The 25232-nt window shown below is 34.8% G+C and overlaps 1 protein-coding gene across 1 annotated transcript in view; it reads left to right on the top strand.

Moving 5' to 3' along the window:
- The window catches only part of CCDC148 (coiled-coil domain containing 148), a 236888-nt gene that overhangs the window by 59420 nt on the left and 152236 nt on the right, over positions 1-25232 (top strand). Inside the window, exons 3-5 of the mRNA XM_035726921.1 lie at positions 11410-11472; positions 12427-12548; positions 20294-20397. Of these exons, the coding sequence (XP_035582814.1) occupies positions 11410-11472; positions 12427-12548; positions 20294-20397 (289 nt within the window). The remainder of the gene's footprint in view (positions 1-11409; positions 11473-12426; positions 12549-20293; positions 20398-25232) is intronic.

The following is a 25232-nucleotide window of genomic DNA, read 5'->3' as shown; positions in this document are numbered from 1 at the left end:
ATTGAGCCCTGTGAGGGTCTCACACTCAGCATGGAGTCTACTTGTCCCTCTCCCTCTGCTCCTACCCTACTTGCACGTTCTCTCTTTCTCAAATAAATAAAATCCTTTAAAAAATAAATTGTATTTTCCTAATGAATGAAGTTGAACCCTTTTAATATGTTTATTGGCCATTTGGATATCCTTTTTCTGCGGAGTGTTTATTCAGGTGTTCTGCCTCATTTTCTATTGGGTTCTCTGACTTTTCCTTATTAATTTGTAGGCATTTAAATATATCTATATTCTGGATACAAGCCTTTTGTTGAATATGTGTATTACAGATATATTTTCCCACTATTTGCATTGCCTTTTTACTACATTAATGGTGTATTTGGATGAACAAAAGTTCTTAATTTTAGGATTTCCCAACTTATTACATTTTCCATTTATGATTAGCTTTTTTGGTGAACTGTTTAAGAAATCTTTGCCAACTCCAAGGTCATGAATATGTTCTCCTATGTAATCTTATAAAAGCTTCATTTTTTCATCTTTCACTTTAGATCTTCAATACATCTGGAATTGATTTTTGTGAATGTTGGGAAGTAGGGGGTCAGGATTCATTTTTTCCATATGGACATCCAGCTATCCCAGGACCGTTTAATGAAGACTGTTCTTTGCACACTACAGTGTGACTCACTTCTGTCATAAATCAGGTGACCATATATGTATGGATCTGTTTCTTGCCTCTCTATACTGTTCACTGTGGCCTATTTGTCCATCCTTATGCCAATCACACATTGTCTTAATTACTACAGTTTCATAATGGATCTTGATATATGGTACTATAAATCCTCCAGCTTTGTTCTCTTCTTCAAGATTTCCTTGGCTATCATTTGTCCTTCGTATTTCTATACACATTTTAAATCAGCTTGCCAATTTTTACCAAAAATCTTCCAGGATTTCAACTGAGGTATATAAATTAATTTTGAAGAATTGACATGTTTACAATATTATCTTTTCTATCATTTAAGTAATTTGCTAAGAGTTCCATAATTTAAAAGTGGTGAGTTGGAATTCACTGTTCTGCAGTCTTATTCCAAAGCCCAACACTCCTCTAGAGTTAAGGTGTATCTTAGTTTTGAGAATGTGCTGTTTTCATATCAATTAAATTTTAAACAAACCCATGTTGTTGGCAATGTTTTCTACAGGAGCAGGTTTTTAAAATCTCCCATTGCATGGCTATCTCATGCATGTGATGTCTTCAGTTGCCACTGACAAGTAGTAGTGGTCATATGTTAGTGATTATTTTATGTATTATTGACCATTATATTTTGGACCAAATTATTTCAATGGTGTTTTTAAAGCCAAGTAGAAAATACCATGCAGGCAAATTCTGTTTGTCCTTGGGTTACATGACATTTGGCCCTCTCATCACCCTCCCCCTTATTCTCCTCATGCACTACCACAGGCAGAAAGAACTCATCTTTCACTCTTTTGTTAAGGGAGAGAAATTTATTTTTCTTCTACCTCCCCCAGCTTTAAAAAATATTATTGAGATTTTCCATACAAGAACTTCCAACTTTATTCAGAGAATTTGGATCCCTGTGGAAAGAGAACATGAAATAGAGGATAGCAGAGCATTTCTTTCTCCTTTTCCGTGTGAAGAATTAGGTTGAAACAAAAGTTGAAGCAGGAAAAGACTGACATCTCTCATTACACCTTCTGCATTCAGCCCATCTGCTCACATCAGATAGATGTTCCCTCTCTGAGAGTGGAGTTGCTCATCCTGAGTTAGTTGCCTCCTGCCAATGAAAATCCCACCACACCTGCCTTAGTTAGGGCCCACTTTTGTGTTTGAAAATTATCTGCTCTACCTCCTCTGCAGTAAAACTTCTAACCACTTCAGTGAAGCTGATGTAAATTGTGAGTTTGTCTTTGTAGGGAGGAGGATGCCTTCTTTTTTGACCAAACTTAAGGGAACTAGAAAGTAGAAATAGGAAATGAACACAATTTTTTCTTTCTTTGTTCTTTTTAATTTTCTTTTTCTTCACACTTTCTTTCCCTCCTCTAAATTATCTTAATTCCTTTAACCTTTTCCTTTCATTTCTTCATGCCTTCACCTTAAAGATCTTTCCCTTACACAAAAATGAATTAATATTTCCTACCCATTATAATTATTTCATTCACTCAAAATGTGTTAGTCCTACTGTGTTCCAAGCACTGTCATTTAACAGAGTCTTATAGTCTTTATTGTTAAAGAGTGGTCGATTGCCATTTTTTATTAAAAATAAAAAAATGTATTATTTTAAGAGAAAATTTCTCTTCACATAGTTGATCCTTTGTGGAAAACTATTTATTCTGGAGTTGGGATACATTCTTCTGTGTTATTTTTTGATAGTGAAATTAAGTCTCTGAAGATTTTTCTTTTTTCCCCTTCCAGAAGCACCTACACTCTTCACCTACTCTCTTTCAACTATGTTGAACTGCAAATGAAACTCTATTGGAGTTTTCAAATAGGAATTTTTCTAGCTGTGATTTTCTCATGTTACTATTGAAAAGCAACCACAGTAATATTTTCTAGTATTTTATCCTATGCTGTATTGATGGGTACTTTTCTAGAAGAATTTTTATACTGTTTTATATGGAAAGGCATCAATACTTCCTGGGTGCTTCATATTTTCCCATCCTGTATCAGTTGGGAATTTTGTTTGGCTGAAAGTTACAGAACGTGCATGCAGAAGCTTGTGATTTATTTCTCTCATAACAAGTCCAGAGAGAAGTATTCTATAGCTGGTATAGCAGATTCTTGATATCATCAGTGTCCCGAGCTCCCTTTGGCTTTCTTCTCTGGGATACTTAGTATATATCTTTCATCCTAATACTCACTACATAGTCACAGATGGCCTCTCCATGTCGTTTCACATCCATATTTCCAGGCAAGAAAACGAGGAAGGACAGGGAGGGGGCAATGCTCATATGAAGAAACAAATTTTGTACCCCAATTCCCAGCAGGCCTCCGCTTATATCTCATTGGCTGGAACTGTGTCACATGGTCACTTAGAATCTCAGGGATATCAAGGAAGGCCAATCTTTTAATCCTGAACAAAATTGGGTTCTACTAAAGAAGGAAAAAAAGGAGAATGGATATTGACACCTAGCTATGTCTGCCACAGTTTTAAAATTAAGATGATATAATTTCTTCAGCAATAATAGTGGAGTAGTGGAAAATTCCATTCAATTGTTGAACTCTATAACCTTGCTGGTGGCCTTGATGTTAATAGTTTTTTTTTTAATGAATAAACTTGCGATCAAAAGAATGAACAATGCATTTGTGACCATTAAGTAAAATTTAAAAATACTGTGTTTTGAATTACTTTGTTAAAGAAGATGTCAGAAGAAATTTCTTGTATAAGGCACATCAAATTTGTATAAAAATTATTTGATTAGGGGCACCTGGGTGGCTCAGTCAGTTAGGCATTCAACTCTTGGTTTCAGCTCAGGTCATGATCTCAGTCAGGGTCCCAAGATTGAACCTGGCCTCAGGCTCTGCACTGGAATTGGAGCCTGCTTAAGAGTCTCCCTTTCCCTCTCCCTCTACCCCTCCCTGCCCCCTGTTAGCACATGTGCACTCTCTCTCTCTCTCCCCCGCCTCAAAAAAATTTGATTATATTAAAAATTAAAGATAAAGTTAACTGGATATTTCAGATTGGGCTTTACAGGGTTGTCACAACCTGGGAGGGTCAAGGTTCTTTAGAGGTAGTCCAAGTTTAGCAGGTTCAGAAATGGGTGCAGTTGGGTTATTAAACCCTGGGGCTCTCACTGGTAGAGCCCACCGGATAATCACTTATAAACTCAAATGTAATCATATTAACACTACAATAGATAATATAATTATTTAGAAATAGGACCTTTGGGGGTAATGTTTATTACTCTTAGTTATATAAATATACATATATATATTCTTTTTGTAAAAAAGCAAAGATTTCATTACAGTTAGTTAGAGTCCCCTTTGAAACTAACCTCCGGTTGCAGTATCCTCTCTAGTTTGGTCTATTTGTGTATCTTTTAGACTTTTGTCCTTTGTAGAATGCACGTGTGGGGGAGTGCATGTGTAATATGCATAACATTTTTTGGTGTCTTTCCATGTTTATGTAATGGTATCATATGGTATGTGTCATGGTGCAACTTGCTTTTTTCATTGAACAATACATGTTGGAGATAAAACCAGATAATCTGTGTGTACTATGCAAAGAATGTTCTTCTTACCCTCAAACCCTTGAAGAGGTAAGATGACAGATGTGTTATGTGCTCAAGGGGTACCTTCAACTCTCATTAACATGAATTTATAGTCAGAGCTGAAACTCACCAAGACAAAGTAGGGGTATTTGTCCTTTCTTACTTCTTGACATAGACCCTAGTGCACTGCCCATTTTGATTTGGAGTTTGTTTTTATAATGATTTTCATCTCATACAAGTGAGCCTAGATTTTAAACATTGGAAAAGAGGAAGGGAAACTATGTGTTTGCCTCTAATAGTACCATGCCTTAGGGACAGGACCATGATCTGTAATGCAATCACTTGATGTTTTTTTTAGCAAATATATATTGAGTGTCTAGTATATGACATACACTATTTTAGGCACTCTGGAGAAATAGAGATAATCAGCAAAAGGCCTTGCTTGTATAGAGCATACATCCTTGTTGTAGAAGTGAACAATAAGCAAATCAACAAATGAATGAATATATAGTATAATGCCACATAGTGAGAAGTGCTATGAAGGTAAATAATTAGATTGAGAGGATAAAGAGTGATTGAGGGTGAAGGGGGCTACTTCAGACGAGATGCCCAGGGCAGGTCTCTCTGCATAGCCTCAGTCTAGTCTATGATAGATGTTCAATAAGCACCGAATAAATGAATAACTGCATTAGCAGGGATATACAAACGTATAATAGTAGCACAAGAGAGGAGATAAATAATATATACCTGGATTAAGAGAAGCTCCAGTAGGATGCTTAAAATGAGACTGAAAAGTATGTAGTCACTGGCCAGAGAGGCAGGGGTTGAGAAAGGCATTCCAAGCACAGGTAACAGCATATGCAAAAGTAGAGAGGTATGAAAGAGCACTGTCAATTTCCTATTGCTACTGCAGAAATCTACACAAAAGATTTGGAGGGAGTGAATTATATGATGCTCCTCTACTGATGGAGAGGTTAGAAGTAAAAAGAACCAGGGGGAAGCAGAAAAGCCTCTAACTTCAAGTCCAGGTAAATAGGATGAAGAACTGCATTCCCAGATTGTGTCAGAAGGTTGACAAAATCTCTAGTTATGCATGTCCAAAATGGCAAGTCAAGAAGAACAAGTGGTGAGTCTTTTCACAATAGAGGATCACTTTTAATACTCTTCTTTTATGTGTTGCACATTTAGGAAGAAAATTAGGGACAAAGTAATATTTCATCATAAATAATTATTTACTTTTCCCAAGTTGTTTTGCCAGAGCTTAAAATTGCCAGTCATGGCTTCTGGTTGGAATTTCTGAGGCTATCAATGTGTTTCTCAGGGAGAAGAGGGAATAGATATATTCAATTTCCCTCCTCCCCCCACCCTTTGTTTTTACTATGTACTACTTTAAACTGGGTACATATACAATTTCTCTTGTGTTTTTGAAATGATTAAAACAGCTTTGAGGATGTAGCAGGAATAAGGGCATGGGAGGCTCTACAGAAGTTACTTCCAATCTCTGTGGAACTCTGAAGTCCCTCAGAAACTTCTAGGTTCCTTGCCTTGATTAATTCTGTTCTCTCTACTTGATTTTGCTCCCCAGACTTTTATTGGAAAAGCATATGAGATAAGTAGATTTTTATTTGAATCATTTTCATTATTGAGGTTGATTTAGATTCTACTCCTTGAGCTATTATAGACATAAAAAAAGAGATATTCATAAAGGGTGACTATATATAGAATTTGCTTCATAAGCAAATTTATATGAATTATGAAAAGGGCAGAGATTTTATAGATTTCCTTTGTCTGCTTATGGATTTTATTTTGCAGTAAGAGGGTAAAATATTTTTTGAAAAATTTCATTCTTGGATTCTTGTACTGGTTAATAAATGGTGATATATATGTGAATTAGTTATTTAGCAGCCATTAAAGATATGTCTATACATGCATAGACACACAAATAGAATGGTGTGGAAAGATGAGTTATTAAATGAAAAGCAACTTGTAGAACTGTACATATATCATGATTGCATTTGTGTAAAAATTGGATATGCATGTGTATGTTTATGTGCATAGAAAATCTTTGAAAGAATATCCAATAAAACATTGAAAATGACTGCCAGGGCCAACTGAATTTGGAGATTAGGGTTAAGTTAGGCTGGAAATTTTAATTTTTACCTTATATCTTTCTATACAGTTTCATATTATTTAACTAGTACTTTTATAATTGAAAGGATAGTTTAATATATTTATTCTTCACACGGCATTAAAAAGTGACCTTGTGAATATTTTAATGCTAACATTTTCAAGTTCTAGAAAATTCTACAAATGTATTTAACATATCCTGTTTTTTAATAGAGGAGGACTAGTGAGAAATATGTCAATTCAATATTAGTGTGGAAAATTATATTGTATATACAAGTTCACATCCAGAAAGATTCTTGGTGTCATGAAATCCAGTTTCTTTTCTGGCTGGTAAAATATGGAAACTGTGGTGTCATTTCCCTTAATTTATAGTGAAATAACTATTGCCCCAGCTTAGTATTTTTTAAAATGTATTTTTCTTCTTCCTGTAAAAAATATTTTTGAAATTCTGCTCAAACAAAAAGAGGAAATCAAAATCAACTATAATCCTACTATCCCCAAATTGCCACTATTAAGTATTTGGTCCACAGAACCAGAATTGGTTTTCTCTATTTAGGTTTTGTTTCCTTTAATAAACTTTTGTGGCTTTTTAGGGCATGAGTCCTACACATTTCTTGTACAGTTTATTCCTAGATATTTTGTTTTTGTTTGTTCTGTTGTAGTTGCTCTTCTGAGTGAGAGCTTTCCCCATTATGTTTGAAATAATTATGAGATATTTATTATGTAACTGAACACTTTATTTAACTATTTTTGTTAACTTTAATAGTTTTGCTTTTGGTTCCATTCATTTTTTCAGGACAATATTTTCATCTTATGCTGACTACAATTCTATACAATGTATAATGTTTCATAATGGAAGTAATATGTACCATTCTGCTTAGAATTTAAAAGAGAATTTTGCATGTTAGAAAAATATTGCTTAAACCAGACTTTGGCCATAGTATTTGAACTCACATTTGAAATGAGATCTTTCATATGAAAAAAGATTATAATATGATGCTACATCCAAGATATTTTTTCATATTGGTATTATTCTCACACTGTTTGACCTGGCAGAATCCCTATCACTTTTGAAAACTTATCTTCATGGGGTGATTGGCTAATATACATATCTACACAGTTAGGCAGTTTAGAGTTAACAAACTATCCATGCGTTGTACAATTTTAAGCCTAAGTACAACTGAGATTTTCTTCCTTGCTGTATTAAAAGAGATTTTCTTAGGAAAGAGAATACAAATTTTAACACTGTAAAAAGATTACCTTGTTATATAAATGATCTCTTTGCTATTTTTTTCTCATCTCTAGAGAAGTCCTTCTTGCTTACCTACCCCATAGAGACCAGTTGAGGTCATGTAGTTTTTAAAGTTTAGATTCTCTATCAAATCTGTAAAAATTAACTTTATATTAAAAATCTTTATTCAATCCTCTAGCTACTGCGAAGCTATCATTATATTATATATCAAAACGTTCTTCCTACACTATAAGAAACTTCTCATAAAAATATATTATTTTAAAATATTTTCAGTAATTGAGTAGATCTAAAAGGTTTAACATTTTGATAATACTCATAAGTGGTTTCAAAAATGTCACATAATGTGAACATGGAATTAATTTCTAAAACTAAGTGCTTTAAAATTATTTAACAAGGAAAATTCTGTTCAAGTAGCTGTTACTCTGTCAAAAACATTTAACTGCCGGCTGAAGTAGCCACTTTGAATTTCAGTAGTAAGCATAAAATTGAAATGGCCTGGATGACATATGCTTGTTTGGGAATCAAGAACTGTTTGTTTTAGTACAGATTCATAATCTCTTATCTGAAGTCTGTGGTGCCAGATGTAGTTTTGATTTTTCAGATTTTTAGAAATGTAATATAGAGCATATGCCCTATATTATTTAAAACTGATGGTATCTGGGTAGCACCCCATAATTAAACACATTAACACTTTCGGATAAATGTATGAATGTCCACATTAAATAAAATAAACTTTGGTGTGGGTCAAGTTTGCCACCAAATGATTTCAGCTCAGGTTGGATTTGGACATACTGATTATGATATATACCTTCATTTTCAGAGATTTTTGTATTATGAATATGAGATTTTGGACTTGAAGTTCTCTGTGATCTTGGTCATTTTTCTGGGCTGCCAATCATCTCATATGCTAAAATGAGAAGTTAGACTAAGTGAATTATATGTGAACTTTTCAGATTCTAAATCTAATGTCTATTTAATTCTCTGATATAAGAAACACTACAACTGTCAGTCTTATATTATTCCAGTTTAACAATTATTTAGTTCAGAGATCCTCAACATCCCTGAAAGGTAAGTAGTAATTATTTGTGCTTTATATATAAATATTAAAGAATGTAGGTCTCTAACATAACATAATAAAATAAAATTTAAAAAAAGATGTAATTAAAAAAAAAAGAATGTAGGTCAAGAAATGTTTTTGCTTGGTCTGCTATATAGTCGCAGCCAAACTAGATTTCAAGTTCATGAAGACAGAATAGTTTTTGTCTGCAATTTTGATTTCCGGAATGCATTCTACTGTAAATTTCTTATGGTCATAATTAATATTTGAACCATATAGAAATGGTGAGAAATGTTGTGTGGACTTCATGACTTTCCTCTGAAAATCTGAAAATCTAGCAATGTTAGACCAAGGTAACCTAAAGGGAGTCTGCAAAACCCCACTTTATTGCAGGGCCTCAATCTTGCAATCTAAATCCCCCCAAAATGAGTCCTAAATCTGAAGGGGCTGGGCTCCCCACTGAGGAAAAACCTGAAGCTAATCAATGAGAGAACTGGCAACGTCTCTCCAAGATGGAGATAACAAGCTCACAGTCAAGTTCTGGGTGGGACATGGAAATGAAAACTAGAGGTGAGACTCAGTCAGCCAGAGCTTACAGACTAGCTGCTAAATGCAGCATCCATTTGTTTTGGATACTTGCTTTATTTGTGGTGTACTTTTGTTAATAAAAAGAAAAAAATGTATTTGATTATCTTTGGGCATGGAATGCTCTTTAGTTTTCCATGTTTTCTGCACTTCCTATGGTTGTGTACCTTGTCACTCTCTCATTGACGTGATGGCCTTCGAAGGCATGTAAATGTGCCATTTCTGCCTGTGTGCTACACTATTAAGGCAGACTTTTGAAAAGTGAGAATTTATTGTTGGAGAGGGAGGCTATAGTATGGACTAAGGAATTGGTATTGCAGCCCTTCCGGGGCCTACAAGACATTGAGCTACTGCCAGCTACCTTTTATTCATTTTCTCAAATAATACTTCTTGAGCATTTACTACATGTGCTGGGCACTGGGGATGCAATCAGAAGACACACATAGGCCACAAGTCTATGGAGGAAGATGGACATTGAATCAGTAAGCATGGAGATGTGAAGACTGATATAAATTATAATGTTGAAAGGAAAGAATGGGATGAAAGAGAAAAACAAAGAGTTCTCCCTTATTTAGATGGAAAAGTCTGGTTAGGTCTCTGAGGTTTAGCTGCAAGCTGAGTAGGAACCAGCCAGGTAAAAAGAGGAAGGAAATATCTTTAAGGTAGAGAGGACAGCAAGTGGGAAGGCCTTAAGGCAAAATGAACTTGGTATATTTGAGAAACAGAAAGACCAGTGTGGTTGGAATGTGTGAATGAGATGAGAATGGGGAGATGAACAAGGGCAAGATCATGCAGGACCTTATAGGCCATTTAGGGCACTATTTTAAAGGATACTGGAAGCCATCGAAGGGATTCAGCAAGGTCAGACTAGAGTTTTTAAAGAGGTTGCTTGGGCTACTGTGTGAAGAATGGACCCTAAGGGCACAAAGTAGAACTGCTGCTGTCATCCAGCAGGAGGTGATAGTGGCTTGAGGCAGTGCAGACTGACAGGTGAAAATCTTCCCCCGCCCCCAAAAGAAGAATCCTAATGGATAGGATGTAGATGTGAGTAGAAACCAGACTATAGGGAGGATTGTCAATGTTATTGAAGGCTTAAAACAAGAATTCCCTGACCAGAGACTCTATAGGAGCTACACTGGATTTTATCGCTATATTCTGAAAGCTGTTGGGCAATCACCATGATTCTTGGTAACTTGGAAGAGTTTCCAAAAATCAAGTACTTGTGGTACTTTCTTTTCCATTTAAGAAGACTTAGGTTACAGCAAAAGCCACTAGACATTAGTAGTTGAACCTAGTGGATATGGAACAAAAATTTATGAAAAATGGTACTGTTACTTAAAGCACCATTTGACTAGTCTGTTGCCCTGTAGGTGCCCTAAAAAGATGTCAGTTTAGTTTGGTGCTACTGCAGGTTGGGTTCTCAGGAAGGAGATGCTGAGGCAGAGCTTGGGTGCTAAATATTCATTAGGGATCCATACCTGTGAAAAGAAGAAGGAGGAAGCAGGTTTGGGCAGATGAAAAAGTCAGTTTCAATGCAGGTCCAACAAAGTCCGGGTCAACCCTGCAGGGAGCTCTGGATGAAATGTTGCCCATCAGGGTGACCCACATTGGGTCCAAACTGGTTGGACTTTAAAATCCTGTCTTGCTCAGTCATTGGGTATAGGCTGCCCCAGCAGTGGTATAACTTTGGACGAGTTTACTCTTTGAAACTGAGTCAACTCTGAAAGAAGGGACAGCTGGGCATCGAGTGCTTTCTAGAAGTGGATGGCACATCTGAGCATCAGCCACAAAGGATGATTTGCTTAACAGTAGTAGTGAGTCACTTCGCCCGCTGCTTTATTTTTTAATTTATGTAGTTTTTTACCTCCTAGGAACTCAGGATAAAACATACACAATTTTTTAATCACAAAATATTTATCAGTCACTGAGACAATCCAAGAGAGGAGGATTAAAATGTCAGAGGTTGGAAGGAGACACCAAGAACAGGAAAGGAATAGAGGGAAAAAACTAATGGAAAGAAGCTTCTAGAACTTGGAGAAGCGAATTTTTGTAAATACAAAGAGTTATAGCACCCAGTTGTGGGCCTTGTTTTAAAAAACATTATGATTATCACATCTTTAAAAATGTTTGGAAAATAACATTGTGAAATTTTAGCTGTCTCTTGTTTCTTTGACAGATATGGAGGACTTGAATAAAAGAGACCAGCCATTCATGGCAATTCAGAAAAACAATAGCTCAGGTATTTTTTTTCTACTTCCAAATCTGTTCTATGATTTATAGTGGATTATGCATGATGTAAAGTTGGAATGTTGATTTTCAAAATTTTAATGGAAAGCTCATTGTTTGGTCATACTGAAGGTTTCTCCAATTCCCTTACAATGCATGCTTAAATCTTCAACAGCGGTCAAGATAACCATACTTTCCTTTACTGTGCTTGTCCTTGAATCATTTGGAGTCTACTTAAAGTCATGTGTTTCATGATATACTTAATCTCAATCACTTTATATGGTACAGATTAATTATTCATATAATTAGGGCAAAGATGCATTTTTTTTGCTTGAATTACTCAGATTATTATACTTTATGCTACTTGGCCTTTGAGTACCTTCTACTTATGTTTTACTTTATCAGAACAGCAAATATCATACTAAAATAGGACATTTTATGTATTTGGATGGAGAATGCCTACCTGAAAATTTTATATCATTTTATTCTTATTTGGCCCATTACATTTTTTAGCTTTCAGTTTCAACCTTTTTTCAAATTTACTTGAAATTATTTTATTTCAATTTTTTCTGTTAGAAATGCAGTTATGACTTTAAAAATCTGATTAATTTGATTCATAATAAGATGATACTTAAATATTCACAGTTGATGCCTGAAACTTTTTAAATAAAAAGAATGGCCACACTTTGTATCTTGACATTAATTTTCTAAAATTCTCAATATACTTACTTAAATGGAAATATTTCCTTTATGTTCTTTTAGAAGTAGTTTTATGCAAGGAATGTAGTGGTAATTATTTTTAAAGTTTCTAAAGATAGAGGTTCAAATATACTATGAATGTTGTAATATTTTTTCTTGTTTTTGCTTAAAAATAAGACCTGGGGTCAACATGTTGCCATAGCTATATTTAAACTTCCAATAATATGATACTATTTATTTGTCATTTTCTGTTTTTAATGAAAAACAGATAATCTGGTGTTCCGAATGAAAAATGGAATGAGGAGGACCAAGTATAAACCAGTCGACTATCAACAGTTGCAAGCATTAACGGAAGCAAAAAAATTAGCTTCTGCCTCTGTAGAGCTAAAGGTTAGAAATGTGTATGTGTGCATGTGTGTTTTCTAGTTTTGGAAAATTGAGTTTCCAGGAAGTAAAATTATATTTATAATGTAAATGTGAAAATAAATGACATTCTAAATAGTTTTTAGAATCTTCCAACTATTAATAATAGTGAATAGCAGTTAACGTTTATTGAATGTTCTGACACTGTGCTATATAGTTTACATGCATTCCTCAGTTAATGTTCATAACAACCCTGAGGTCTTTACTTTTAGAAAGCTAGCTATTTTATTAGTGTTCAACAATTTCTAACTTACTCTGAAAAATAAGAATTGCAAATAAGTGCCAGCCATGGATTATCATCTGATTTAAGGCTCCTTTTGCAACACGATGCAAATATGCCTTCAGGTGCCTCTCTTTTCTACAATTCCCTTTTTTGCCCTAATCTCAGAAAAGGTGAACCTGGTCTAGATTTGAAAGGGGTTTATGTGCAAGTGATTGTGCACAGTATTTTAGGGCCTTATATGGTTTAGGATTACTCATGCAGTATGTTTCCCTCTTGTGCAAATAATAAAGTACATTATAAACAACATTTTCATTGCTTGGTTGCATTAAAAATCTGATTTGCAAAGTGACATATTAAGTAATTTACAAGTTTTCATTTGAATTTAATATTTTTGTGCTACATTAGTTTTGCATCGCTTTTTTTAAATGTCTTTTTAAAAAGGCAAATATTATGATTCCAAAGCACATTTTGTACCTATTCTAAAGACGTGACTACCTATCCATGAGATATATCCCCTCAAACTAAAGAGATTTCTTAAAAAGGGCCTTATTTGTTAAGTTCAGATATAACTTTAAAAGAATTTGATGTTGTTCTCAGGACATTGAAAGAAATTTTATGGGAAAATCACTTATATAACTATCATCCTAATAAAACTATTTTCATATTTCTGACTTGTATTCTGACCCATTGTATATACATCACATTATGCATACATATATAGACATGAACATATACATACATATTTTATTTTTCCCATGATAAATATAGACATGAAATCCTGTTACTTCCCCCTAACACTTTGCCACATAATCTTTATAATATTTATTTATTGTATGATATTTAATTACTCTCATAAATAAATATTTATTACTTGGCTCAATAATATAATAATGAGCAAAATACATCCCCTACCCTCATGGCATGTACTGTTTGCAGGAGAAGAGGAGGAAAGTCAGTGTTAATCAAATAACAAAAACATGCTGTCTGGTCTTGATCCTAGTTGAGTGGGAAGGTTTTTTTGAGGCAATGACATTGGAATTGGGATCTCAAGACCAATAAAAATTAAACCAAAACAGGAGTGGTGAGTACTTCAAATAGGAAAAGACACATGCCTTACCACATTCTGATTTTTGGATATTTGGATTGTATCCAGTTTTACAATATTGGGAATCATACTTTGGTAAGTATCTTCATGCAGAGACACTTTTCATGTTTTAGAATCCTTCATCCTCATAGGATAAATTCCCATGATTGGAACGTTTGGGCCAAAAAAATATGAATGTTTTTTAAAAAGTTCTTTCCCAAAGTGTTGTTCTAATAAAGATACCACCACAGATACTTCCTCTACACCCTGTCAGTATTGGAATATGTACATATATATTCATATATATATATACATACATCTTAAATATTATCTATGTATCTGTCCAACCATCATGTACCAAAAAAAATTTTTTTTGGCTGAATGTAGAATGGTTGAGTGTCAAAACTCAGTGCTTGGTCACAGTGAATTTCTCTGTGGTTAAAAGAATCACTCTCAAAGAATAAACATGTTTAAAATTTTTAATTATTGATGTGGCTTTCAATTTTTGATATTAAGTGCAAGGGCAATAATTTCTCATCCCTGTCAGCTGCTAGATTGCTTCTCTGGTCACTGTGTTACATATTTGTGAGACTAAACAGATGATCACTTTCAACTGACATTTTAAGTAACATCAATAACCTTTTTTGTTCATAGGATATAATTCAGGAAGAAGCTTTTTAGTTACATATTTTCTGGAAATAACTGTACCTGGGATTTATAGCTTGGCAAACCTCAAAAATCCCTTGTCTTCAACTACTGAAAATGGCTCACCGTCTGTAGCAATCATTTCAATAAGCTTTTTGTTTCCATTTTTAGTCTCCATAGATTCATAATGATAAGGAATTGTCCTGTTAAGGCATTTTTATAGTATCTGTTGTTTTGAATTTCAGTTAGTGAGACCAAAATGTGTTCGGGATACCTCACCATTTTCTAATACTTCTTTCCTTTTACAGTTTTCATTTTTTAGTATAGCTGGATTAAGAAAGATATATTGAGAATGTTGTTTCATGTGATTTTTGATCTTTTCTTCTCATTTAATTTAGAGATAGAAAGTTGACATTTTGCTTTTAATTGACTATTATAAAATGTGAACAGTTCCCAAATAGGACTTTTCCTTGAAAGATTCATGGCTAAAATGGAATTAGATAACAGGAAATTAAGTATAATTCTTAAAGTTTATTTTGTTTAATGTTATGAATGCTAATATATATACCAACTAGCCTACGCCAACTAAGATTATGATTATAATATCATCTCTGTTACTCTTATATTGTTATTTACATTTTTATAAAATATGCATTGGCTCAAGAAGAGTATTTTTTCTTCCTAATGTTACAGAGTTAACACATTCTTTCAATATTTGTATTAAATATCAGTTCATCTCCTACGTTTTTAACTAATTAAATGTGTTCTTTTCTTGCACATGAAATTAACAACTTTAATAATCATTGTTAATTATTACAGCAGTATACTCTGGCAATATTAAATGTAAACATACTTAAACTGAAGGATAGAATGTTAACATTTAAAGCACATAAAGGAGGTGTTTGCTTCAAGTTGGATCCAGAGTACTTAGTTATATTTGAAGAGAAATTAACAATAATTATTTTCTTATAATAATTATTGTTAATTACTAGTAAATTCAGAAGACTTGCCTAGTTTCTATTCCTGGTATTGGTATATTGATCAGATGTGTCTATGTCATTGATCATGTACAAGTTGTGGGCTTCCAGATAAAGACACTAATGTGAACATAGAGTGATATAGTCTTTCACAGGCTGAGATTGAACCTGAAGTCAAAGAGTAGATTTGGGCTGGAAACTGAGACCAATTTTTGGTACATTATATGTTAACTATTCATTTCTAATTTAGGTTAAGTATAAAAGAGATCTTTACAATTATTTTTATTTGAATTGCTTTGCTAAGCAAGAATGAATATTTCTTGTTGTCCAGCTAAGTTTGTCTAGTCATCCTTTTTTAAAAATATTATCAGAAATTGTAAGCACATGCAAATTTAGAGTGAATGATTGATCTCTATGTAATTTATCCTGTTTCATCTATGATCAACTCTTGGCTATTGTTTTCTCTATACTCCTTACCACAACTTTCCCCTGTGCCAGGTTATTTTGAAGTAAACCTCAGGCATCATAATATTTAACCATAAATATTTCAGCATGTATCTCTAAAAGATGAAGGCTAAACAGCCCCACCCCAAACCCTATAATACCATTACCATTAGAATACTAATAATTTCTTAATTTCAAATATCCAGTGTTAAATTTCCATGATTGTCTTCAATTTTTTTACTTAGCATTTGTTCAAATCAGTATCTAAGTAAGATCCATATATTACAGTTGATTTTTATTTTTTAGGTTTCCTCCTCTATCCTCTTGTATTTTTGTAATTTATTTTTTGAAGAAATTATATGGTTTGTCTTTTATATTTTCTTACAGTCTGGATTTTGCTGATTACATCATGGTGGTGTCATTTAACATGTTTTTCTGTCTCTTGTATTTCCAGTAAATTGTTAGTTATATCTGGAGATTTGATGAGATCCAGGTTCAATTTATTTTTATTTTTTTTTAAAGATTTTATTTATTTATTTGAGAGAGAGAGAGAGAGAATGAGAGAGAGAGAGTACGAGAGGGAAGAGGGTCAGAGGGAGAAGCAGACTCCCTGCTGAGCAGGGAGCCCGATGCGGGACTCGATCCCAGGACTCCAGGATCATGACCTGAGCCGAAGGCAGTCGCTTAACCAACTGAGCCACCCAGGCGCCCCGAGGTTCAATTTATTTTGACAGGATCACTTATTGATGGAATTTTTGTACTGCAGTCTTTTTCCATCACAAATAGTGCTACAGTGAATAGTTTTGTTCATTTATCTTTTTATACTTTTGTCAGTATAGTCTTCAGATAGATTTCTATAAGTAAAGTTGCTAGGTCAGAGGGTAAATCCATATGAAATTTCACTATACACCTCCAGATTCCCTTCTGTGGGAGGCTGCACCATTTTGCATTCCCACCAGCAACAAGAAAGAGTATGTCTCCCTATAGCCTCACGGTGTTTTGTGACACATCTGAAGTTTTGCTAGCCTGATAGATGAGGAATTGCATCTTAGTGTAATTGGGTTTTTTTCTTTTTATTTATGTTAACAGTTCTTTATACGTTTAACTGTTCTTTTACCTTTGTTGAGGTACAACTCACACATAGTTAAGTGCACAGATCTTAAGTGTACATCTCAATGAATTTTGACAAATGTATATACCTATGTAACCAACATTTAAGTTGTCCACTAGTTATTGTTGCTTACATTCAAAGATAGGTCATCTGGCCCAAACGGTTTTCATGGCATTTCAAGGTGCCTATTTAGATTCTTACTATCTTGGGTCATCACAATAAACCACATAGGAAACCTCTAGTTTCTTATTCCTTAATGAATTTATTATTTTTGCTATTTTTAATTCATCAGCATTCTGCATAAATCATCATCCACCTTAAATATTGATTTCATATGGCTTATTGCCCAGCAAAATACATTGGAACCACCTAGAAATCTCTCTATTGATAAAGATACAACTTTAAATCTTTTTGTTCTTTTAAGACTTTATTTTTCTTCATTTTTGGCCTGAGGATAGAAGTGGAGTCAATGAATGAACTTACAAAAAATCAGGATGTTCTTTAAAATATTGGAACCGTCTAGTGAAAAATAGTAGCTTTATTTTCACTTTTATAGTCTACCTAATTGGTCTTACCCTGGGCTCAAAGGCAACAACATTGATTTTTTTTAAGCTATAAAAATGTGTCTACATCTTTCACCAATGAAAATTGGTTTTAATTTTTTTGTACAACATGGACCAAATATGTCAAAGAAATCTAATTTTAAAAGTGATTGTCTGCTGCAACAAACTTTAGAGGCTGTAGGTGGCAAGTAGCTGGAATGGGTTTCAGGCATTCTTAAAGCAAATACTAGAAGTGTCAGATCTTAGAACCACTATGTACTATTATGTTTTCAGTAGGTAGAATAAGGATTGCTGAATGTTTTTCTGCAGTGTCCTGTTCTTACTTATTTATTTTTTAAAAAGATTTTATTTATTTCTTTGAGAGAGAGAGAGAGAGCACAAGCCAGGGGGAGTGTCAGAGGGAGAATCAGACTCCCCACTGAGCAGGGAGCCTGATGTGGGCCCATCCCCAGACCCTAGGATCATGACCTGAGTGGAAGGCAGAAGCTTTACTGACTGAGCCATCCAAGCACCCCTCCTGTTCTTATTTAAATGTGCTTTTCATAATTGTAGCACTCTTAAGACCTCCTGAGGAAAAGATTTGACTTTGACTCCATGTTTTTGTTTTCTTATACCGCTAATTTTGAATCAGTAACCAGAACAGTGGAAAGATAAACTCAAGGTTAAAGCAATCAGTGAATGACAGCGAGAAATAGCATGCATTATAAAGAGTCTTTTTGGGACTTGTCTTCTGAAGTTTTTATATCTTCAGCATTGATCTGTTAAAGCTTCCAGGGTACTAAGTATTCTAGTAGCACAGAAAACATAAAATATGCATGTTTCATCAAATTTCTGATTTGAGAGTAGCACTTTTGTAGATGTTTAGAAGTACTAATATGGAATATGTGAATTCAGCGAACACATGAGTATCAATCTAACCAGGAAACAGACACTAAGGATTTAGAGTAGAGGGGTCTTTAATGCAGGAAATGGTTACACAGGTGTAGAGCTGAGAAGCCAGACAGGGGACCATGAAGCAATACAGGGGTTAACAACAGTAGAAGTGCCTGCCATGCTTGGGTCAGAGGGACGTTAGAAAAAGCAAGGCTGTATCACATTCTGTGGGCTGAGTTTACCCAGAAATTGTTGGAACCATAGTAGAACTGTCAAGAAAACTTAGAGCAATGGAGAAGATGCAGATGCTCCTGGAGACCACTCTGAGAGTAGAAAAGGCAGGCAGAGTAATCCTTTGGCTTCTCCTTTCCTCCCTCCTTCAGTCTCCTACAACCAGTGTCTCCCTTTGGCTGAAACCAGCTGGAAGCCTGCTAATCGGGTTGTCCTGGAAACAGGCTGTTCTGTGATATGGAGCAGATCAGGGAGATGGCCAAGAGTGGATGTTAAGGCAAACAGATCCAGGCCTGATTCAACTTGTCAACAAACCCCAAAGCACTAATTATGGGCTACATTTTTAAAAAAGATTTTTATTTATTTATTTGAGAGAGAGTGAGAATGAGAGAGATCACAGAGGGAGAGGGAGAAGCAGACTCACTGCTGAGAAGGGAGCCTGATGCGGGACTCGATCTCAGGACCCCGAGGTCATGACCCGAGCCAAAAGCAGATGCTTACCAACTGAGCCACCCAGGATCCCCTATGTGCTACATTTTTAAAAAGCCATAAAATTTGGGGAAAATTTAAATTTAATTAAAAATGTGGGCTTCAATGTTACATGATTTTTCACAATTTCTTTGTTAAGTTCCTTCAAATAAATATGTGCCTAATTTTTAAAATATTTGCCTAAATTTTTTAAAACTTTATTTATGAAAGTCATGGAGTTGAAAAATTAAAATTGCATGTTCAAGGTCATATTTCTAGTAGGTACTGAAGCTCAAACTAAAGCCAGACTTTCTTTCTTTCTTTCTTTTTTAAGATTTTATTTATTTATTTGACAGAGAGAGACACAGCGAGAGAGGGAACACAAGCAGGGGGAGTGGGAGAGGGAGAAGCAGGCTTCCCATTGATCAGGTAGCCCGATGCAGGGCTCAATCCCAGGACTCTGGGATCATGACCTGAGCCGAAGGCAGAAGCTTAATGACTGAGCCACCCAGGCACCTGTAAAGCCAGGCTTTCTAACAACTTATCCAATGACTTTTCCCCATCCTCTGTTGAAGGTTCATATAAAAGCCAATCTAAACACCAAGGTTCTATGTGTTTCTGATGTTTATGAGCTTTATGATCTTGACCAGTTCTTTTAATCTCTCTGAACTTCAGTGTCCTCATAAGTCAAATGGGAATAGTGATGCCCAAAATGCCTGGCAGGGAAGATGTATCAAAAAGATGAGAAAATATATGGAAAGCTCTTAAAAAATTTTCTGAGACTGTGTGAATTAAGGTGTTTTTAATTGCATGTAAGGAAAATAGAATTACTTCACCTTTCTTTTCATAAATACTTTAAAGACAATTCTTAAATTGGACAGTATTCCAAACCATTTTCTCTTTCACCTTTACTTTTCCTGCTTTTTGCTTAATGAATTACTTATTTTAAGGTGGATTTTGTGTTAGATGATGTACTAATAGGATTGAAAAAGGATAAATATTTAACTTAGAAATTACAAATTTAACAATTTCATTGTGGAAAACACATTTAGAAAACATTGGAATTGCTCCTCTTTTGTTCCTCTAAATCTAGATCAGGAAAGCAGAGAAGGCTTCAAAGATATCTAAGGAACAAACACTAATAAAACAACACAAGCAAGTGTGGTGGCAGGAACACCAACGGCTAACTGATGTCAGGTAAGAACTGAGGAAAATCTCTACAAGAACATGTGAGACTTGCTAAGAATTGCACTTAGTTAGATGTTCTATAACTTTCGATGTTAATTAAACCATTAAAATTTAAAGTTACAGTTTGTGAGTCAAATTAAAATTCCTTCATTTCCTCAATGTAATTTGAAATCCAGCGAATACACTAATATGGCTTTTGCTTTCCTTAGGAAGAAAAAAGATAATCTTCTATATCTGCTGATCATTTAGTCTTCTGTACTCCCTCTCATACTTGTAATTATTCATATTGCCCTTAGCACATTAAATTATAATGTCTTGTTTACATGTTTGTTTTCCCTATGAAGTGGCAAACAAGGGCAAACATCCCATCAGTTTTATCTTTTCATTGTAGGATTCATAGGAGGAGATACAGAAATGCTTTCAATAAATGAATGAACGAATGAACTAAGGGGTTCAGGTTGTTCGCTGATTACTAGATGTAGCTGCATCATGACTAAGTTAGTCAATTTGCATTTTTGACTTTTGTTATTATTTCCAGCACTTGTTTCAAGATGAAGCAACAAAATAATGATTCTATCCTTGTTCTTAATTGTAATCTTTGAAAAATACATTTCTTTCAAAGGTCAGGGCAAAAAGAGAAGGCAGATGTGTTTCCCCTCCATTGGAAGCATATATGCTAGTTTTAATGATGGTGGTATTTGTAAAATATGCTTTTAAAAATGTATGTTTTTAATCGTATATTTTATATCAAAGTAAATCATTTTGTGGTCTTATTCTAAGTCAAATTTCCAAAGGTCATTAACTTTACTTTTGATGTAGGTACTTTTCAAATTAGTAGGAGATTCTTATTCTGGCAAGAGGTTCCTAACTGTGAACTAAAAGGCTCATGACTGGATATGGTTTTACATCATTGTATAACTTAAGACATAGAAAAACAAAATTATATGCACTTTGTCACCATGCTGCTGACATAAAAACAAATCAGACCCATTCTATCTCTCAAAAAAATCACCTTTTATGGAGAGAATGAATGAGCCCATTAGAATTTTTTTTTTTTTTCAAAATTTGCATGACTTGGTAGAAAGGAAAGCCATTAGAAAGTTTTTATTATGGTGCTCCCTGATGAAAGCTCAGATGTAAAGGAAGACACTGGCAAAAGTTTTTACCTTGGCTGTTCCACACTTCTAACTGTGTGCATTAGCTGTTCTAGAGCTAGATAGAAGAGGCATATCCATATCATTGTGGAAAATAGTTATTTTGGTTGACCTGGAATGGCACAAAGGCAATGAAAGGGAGGAGCTTTCAAGTCATAGCCTTAATGTCTTGAAACTTGTAAGTGCTGAAAATTGGACAAAAAGAAGAATTCTAAGGTAATTTTCTGTGTTATTCTAGAAAGCAGACTAATTTCAATATGTTTTCAGTGAAATTAAAAACTAATAATGAAAGGAGGAAAGTTAGAGAAGTGGCTAGATTTGTGGAGAATTTAGGGACCACCAGAAAATGAGTGTGAACTCTAAACTTTAAAAACCTAATAAAAGGGGCGCCTTGGTGGCTCAGTTGGTTAAGCGACTGCCTTTGGCTCGGGTCATGATCCCAGGGTGCTGGGATCGAGCCCCACGTTGGGCTCCCTGCTCGGCGGGAAGCCTGCTTCTCCCTTTCCCACTCCCCCTGCTTGTGTTCCCTCTCTCGCTGTCTCTCTCTGTGTCAAATAAATAAATAAAATCTTAAAAAAAAATAAAAACCTAATAAAAGATTAAAAATAAAGTATTTTTATGCCTTACCATAAGAGAGTCCATTTGAGAATCTCAGGCCTACAGAAGGTAGGGGACTACAATGACATTGAACTTTTGTGGGGTTATTTAGTATGTGGCAGGTAATATGGCAAATAATTTATATGCTTTATTTCATTAAGTCCTTATGACAACCCTACAGACTAGGTGTCATTGCTCTCCCCACTTTACAGGCGACAATCTTGAGTTTCAGAGGATCAAAGTTATTCACGGAAGGTAAATCAGCTAGTTTATGTGAAGATGGCATTGGAGCACTTGCCTTTAACTCCTGTGCTCCATGAACTTGGAGTTCAGAAGCTTATTTCCCCCACAGGGTTCCATTCATATCACCCGAGGCTCTAATTGGTCTAATCTTGCTAGAAAAAAAATTTTTTTTGCCAAACTTTAATTCTTTGAAATCTGTCCTCAGGAAAGTAGACACATAAAATTTCCAGATATATAATACTTAAATATAATATTTAAAATATATAATATTTAAATTTATAAAATTTCATATTAAACTTATAAAATTACATTTAGTATTTAATATGCTTTCTCAAACTATACCCTCGGAGACCTTGATATACTCTCTCAGGGGCACTTGCTCCCTTGTTCCAGAATGACTGGTTTAGAGATTAAGGAGGGAGTTATTTATATCGACCATGTGATAAAGAATTACAATTTTTATTTTAATCAGAATTGTTGAATCATAAAATTTGAAGGGTTTATTTGTACACTTTACTACTTGTATGATAATTCCTACAAGGGATGTCTTATAACCAAATCTCTGTTAGAAATACATGTAGTCTCTTGCTCACAGTTTTATTTTTATTTATTTTTATTTTTTTATAGTTTTAGTTTTAAAACATTATTTTGAAAATATCTCCTTTTTACAGAGGATATCATGGGGTTTTAACAACAACAATTAAATGTCTATAAATGCATCTTTAAAGATAAAATTGACACCAGTATTCACACTGTGCAACTCAGAGCCTCAAAGAACTCTAAGCCTGGCTCCTGAGTGCCTTCCCTGGCCATTGGTTGTGGGACTCCCTGCTCTGTCTCTGTGGTATGCTTGCTTGGGACAGACTCTTTCAAGTGAGAAGTGGATCAAATAGCTGAATGTAAGGAACCAAGCTATCTGACCTCCTGAGTTCCTTCCCTATGGAAGGGACAGAGCTTTGACCTTCAGCCTGCTCTGGTACCCTAATTTTCTGCAGGTCTCCTGGCTGTTAGTTCCATTAATGGAAATTTAACATACTTTCTTGCTCTGCCTTTCATGATCCATGTCCCTTTGCTTATTGTTTGCTTATGGCTTCTGCCTCTACCATTCTTGTACCCCATGTTTTGTTTGCTCTACCCAAAGTGGTAACTAAGTGGTTACTCTAGAAATCTCAGGAAGATCTGGCGATGTTTGATGTTCTGAGGAGACTGATTCTACATCGAGAACTTTGGCACCATCCTGGAAGGATGAGGACCTATATGGCAGTAGACTCCTGAGAGTTCAATAACACCCATCACCAGGTTGGCTTACCTTGCGGGTGATTGCATTGCAACGAGGCAGATCTAGAAAGTAGATTAACATATCAACTAGCAAATGGTCACACAAAAACTCAGGAGACTTTTTTGTAGTACCATCACATTCACTGGTAACAGAGGATAGGCCAAATAGCATTAGGAGGTACTTAAATTGGCAAATTTGGGCATGGAAAGCCGCCTTACATTTGTTCACTCTTAAGATGGGGAAGATGTTGTACGTGCTGCAGAGTTCCAACTTGGAGAACACCCGGGACCTGGTCTAGCATGTCAGTGATGAACAGGGTAGGGTTCTATTCTCCAGAGTTCCATTGTTAATGCTCTCGAGTCCACTAGAATTTTTTTAAAAGATTGATTGATTGATTGATTGATTTTAGTGGGGAGGGGAGGGACAGAGGTAGAGGAGGAGAGAGTCTTAAGCAGATTCCACGCTGAGCATCGAGCCCTATGCAGGGCTCGATCCCACAACCTTGAGATTATTACCTGAGCCTAAAGAGTCAGATGCTTAATCGACTGAGCCACCCAGGAGCCCCCCAGCCACAATTTTTATATTTCCTATATCATATTCTACAAAACAGAAATATTCTTCAAGATACTCCATTGAGAGTAATGAATTTCATATTCCTATAAATTAGAAAATATATTTCCTACCCTTTTTGGATAATCTCAATGCACTTTAGCATAATCAAGTTTTCGAGAAATCCTATACCATAGAAACATACCTGATTTTGTTTAGTTTACTATTTCCCATTCCCCCCAACCCCAGCTTCTCGTTGACATTATTGTTTTATAGAACACAATTAAGGAAATGTTAGCTTATACTTACAAGCTAGTTTCAGAGTCTCGTAGTTCTTGAGGGCATAAAAAAATGCTTTTGGATTTTGTTGGGCAATCAGGACAATCAGAGAAAAGGCCTGGTCTTGGCAGATGGGTTAGGTTGTGAATCTAGGAAAACAGGATGGAACTTACTAGAATTATAACATACAAGTAGCAGGTTGGTCTCCTGTATGAACAGTTCTCCTGTTGGCTTGTATATTTTACTATGGTTTTCTGGATGCTGAAAATTTAAAGGAACTGAGCTGGACAATTGATAAGTGCTATGTTTTTGTTTAAACAAATCCACCATGAAATAAATTCTGGTTTTATTCCACTATTATGTACCCCTCCTCCATGTAATAGTTTCAAATATATTTCTGGCAAAAACTATATTAAAAAAGTAGACAGTGAAGTGTCATCTACAATAGCACTCCTTTATAGATACGAATAAAACCTCTGTCCCACGTAAGTGAGTTGGCTTATATGGTGGCACTTATATAAAATAGAATATGATGTGGCCATTAAAATAAATGGTAATTGTGAGAATTATTAGAAGTATCTTAAAATGTTATTGAAAAACCCCAATATAAAATGGTAAATATGCCATAATTATAGTTATTTAAAATATATATGCATGTAGACAAGGACTAGAAACATATGCAAAAATAAAAATAATCATTGTATTAAAGGATTGTAATTGATGCTATTTTCTTATTTTATACC

This window comes from Zalophus californianus, chromosome 3 (assembly GCF_009762305.2).
Source record: "Zalophus californianus isolate mZalCal1 chromosome 3, mZalCal1.pri.v2, whole genome shotgun sequence".
Lineage (NCBI taxonomy): Eukaryota > Metazoa > Chordata > Mammalia > Carnivora > Otariidae > Zalophus > Zalophus californianus.
This window is presented reverse-complemented; position numbering and strand designations above follow the sequence as displayed.